The 3,375-nt window shown below is 29.2% G+C and overlaps 1 protein-coding gene across 1 annotated transcript in view; it reads right to left on the minus strand.

Moving 5' to 3' along the window:
• LOC108576438 (growth arrest-specific protein 1-like) overlaps nucleotides 1-490 on the minus strand; it is a 1,400-nt gene extending 910 nt beyond the window's left edge. The window contains exon 1 of the mRNA XM_017939444.1: nucleotides 227-490. Within this exon, the coding sequence (XP_017794933.1) occupies nucleotides 227-490 (264 nt within the window). The remainder of the gene's footprint in view (nucleotides 1-226) is intronic.
• Between the last annotated feature and the right edge of the window lie 2,885 nt (nucleotides 491-3,375).

Genomic DNA, 3,375 nt, shown 5'->3' on the forward strand with positions numbered 1-3,375 from the left:
AACTAATATAAAAAATTAATGTATTGATTTTTTTGGTACCTTAAACTTTATTTAAAAAAAAAAATGACTAAAATACCATTTTCGAAATACAAGTACTTTCCAGAAAAGATATTAATATTCATCATTAATACTTTATAGTTGAATATTTAACATTGGCATTAATTTGAATAAATAATACTTTCTTTTACCAAAAAGGGGAATAACATAGTAAGTAAATGATATGTACTGTCATAAGTTCTTTGCCCTCATCAGTGCTTGTAAGAGCAATAAGGGCATGTTGGCAGGTCTCGGAACAATCATTGCCTTGGAGAACGGGTGCGCAGCCCGTAAGATAGTGTTGCAGAGCAGCGCCACAGCCTGTTCTGTAGGCGCATTTTAGTTTTGCTTCTTCGCACCTCATTATCGAACTTTTTGCTGCATTCCACATTATTGTACTAAACAACATCATCCCCGTCAGGAGTATGCTCGATCGATCTAACCAACGTGTCATCTTTCTAAAACAGTCACAAAATAATTTGCATCACATAAAATTCTAATTAAAAAGTTTCACCAAAATTCAAGCCAGAAAGGCTGGATTACAGGAACCAAAAATTCTGTAATTATTTGATATTGAAAAATGCTAATTTTGAAGAAATTTTATAAATTGTACTATAAAAAGGGTGTCTTTCAATTTCAAACAATGATTTGAAAATATGAAAAAAAATTAACCAAAACATGTAACTGTAACAGTTTAGTTTCATTGTATGGTTTTTAAAGATATTGTATTTCTTTATGTTCAATGGGTCACTGTATACAGTTTGCTTTCTCAGTAATTCGATAATGGTATTATGTTTAGGGAACGTTTCAGATGAATGTTTCACGTCTTAATCGTATCGTTTATTTGTTATTTGATCATGCAGGATGTAAATATTACCAAGAGGCATGAAAAGTAGATATAAAGAAAACATAATTCTTATACGATATTTAAATTATATGAGTTCAAAATACAATTTTCGAGTTCATATATATAATAAATCTAACTGTGTTCATATATGTATTCATTGTTAATTATTGCAGTTCACAATAATTTATATCATCAGATATAATTCGTAATTTAAGTATTGTCCCGAGCTACAAAGTGCATGCTGATTCTTGTAACAGATGCGTAACATGAAGGAGCATTCCGTGATATTCTTAAAATAAATCGGATCTCTGTTTGTCATTCGAGTTAATAGGAGATTTTGCTACTCGGCTTTATGAGCCGCAAATGTCCCTGCAAATTACCACTCGCAGTTTAAACGTTTAAGATTTTCAAAATATGTCTTACTTTTATACCTTACTTTTACTGAAATTACTTTGTCTTTTTATAATATTATTATATTATTATATTACAATATTTAAAAAAAATAATTTTAAAATATTATATTTTTAGGAAATTCTACTGACTTTTTTGTCATCTATTACAATTTAATATAATTTCAATCTCTCTAGTTATCTATAATTGATAAAATAACTAAAACCAACGGTTTTTAAATTCCATGTTTAGAATTACTCATCGCCACTGTGGCAAGTATCATACGTCCTATATTTCAAAATGAATGTTATTTTAAAGTTCTTTGTTTCTCTAAAAATCATTAATATTGCCGTCTCGTAAAATATTTTTGTTAAACTCACAGGACAATATTTTTATCCATATAGATATTTTTATGGATTTAATATTTTAAATGATAACAATAAATCAGTAAAAAAAAACACTGGACAGTTCCGCCGTTAGAATTTCTACCAGACAACGCGGTTGAACGTTCTCCTACTTTATTACTACTACTCTCTCTCTTGCTCTTTATTGCTTTCAACTGATACCAGTAAAAAAGCAGAGTGCAGCAAGGGAAGGGGTGAAAGAGAGCACGTGCGCGAGCGCGCACACGATAGTGAGAGAAAGAGAGGGGGCAGATTCTACCTGAGAGCGCTTCATTGCCAGCGCTAGTGCTGATGCTGTTGCGCACCAGCCCCAAAATGGACCACCAAGACGTCGTAGACGTGGCAACGAGGGACAGATGGCCAGCCCTATAGACCTTCAGTGATCATCAACTTCAGTTTACCCTCGAGTTTAAATCTCGTTTCGAACGAACACGCAATGACATAGAGAATGAGGGAGGAGGGGGATTGAACAGTTACGCGGACCAATGCTAATTTAACCGTTGTTTGGGAATGTTCAATCAATGCTATGATTCTGGTGCTCTCATTCAATTAAGCGGTCAAGTCGGTATTAACACTGCAGAGGGGTTTGTTTGCCACGAGAAAATAATACCTAAACAAACACTGATTACTGAACGCAAATATTCACAGGAGATGGAGCACTGATTAACATCTTAGAAATACGCTACCTGTGGTAAATGGTACTCGATTATTACTGAAATAATATATTTTAAATAATTATAAGTGGTATTATTGTAATTAATAAATTACGAATTTCTTATGTTTGAAAATAATTTAAATATACTATTTATAACCATTAAATTTGTCTATTTATTCTAATTATATGGAATTATAACATTTTTTTAAATATTTGAGTGAAAAATTTTGGAAGAATAAATTATATTGTGAAATGCTGGTTATCGTAATGTTATCGATGTTTCTCATATACACATTTGATTATTTTTTAAATATGGATCGATTATCGAATGCATTCGATATTAGCACGTTCGATCAAAAGACGAATACTTCTTGCATTACATATTGTATATTATACAAAGTTGTCATTCTTATCAATAATTCCCTGACATAAGTAACAAATTTATTATAAAGTAGTCAAAATTTTGTTACCAATATAACACATTTCTTATATTAAAAAATTAACTATTTAAGTTTTTTTTATTATGAGTGTACTAGTTACAATGGAAATTTAAATTATATTTCATTTGTTGTTTTTTTTTACACTAAACGCAATCAGTAAAAAGTTATTAAACAAAATGTATAATGTAATTTAAAAAAAAATTAAGTAGTTAAAAAGTGAAATTGTTCTTTTTTATTAATTCATAAGCATATCTTTTATTTATTTTGTATATACGTAAGTCTGTTCATTATATGATGTTTATTGAAGTGTAATATAAAATAAAATGTATAATGTTATGTAAAAATCTGCTTGTATCATTTTACATATTATATCTTTCTATGTTTTAAATATGCAATACCACTGCAAAGTTACAAATTAATGAATTGCTTACTTTCAATTTAATTCTATCACTTTAGCAATGTTGTTCTCTTTTTATCTAAGACATTGTCGTTTATTATATAGCTTGCTATTTAATAACAATGATATTTAGCATTAATACGTATAAATTTTGTTTGTACTGAACATTTGTTATAAAAAATATTTATACTTTTTTATACTTTCAT

The sequence above is a fragment of the Habropoda laboriosa genome, unplaced genomic scaffold, assembly GCF_001263275.1.
Source record: "Habropoda laboriosa isolate 0110345459 unplaced genomic scaffold, ASM126327v1 scaffold54, whole genome shotgun sequence".
NCBI classification, from domain to species: Eukaryota; Metazoa; Arthropoda; class Insecta; order Hymenoptera; family Apidae; genus Habropoda; species Habropoda laboriosa.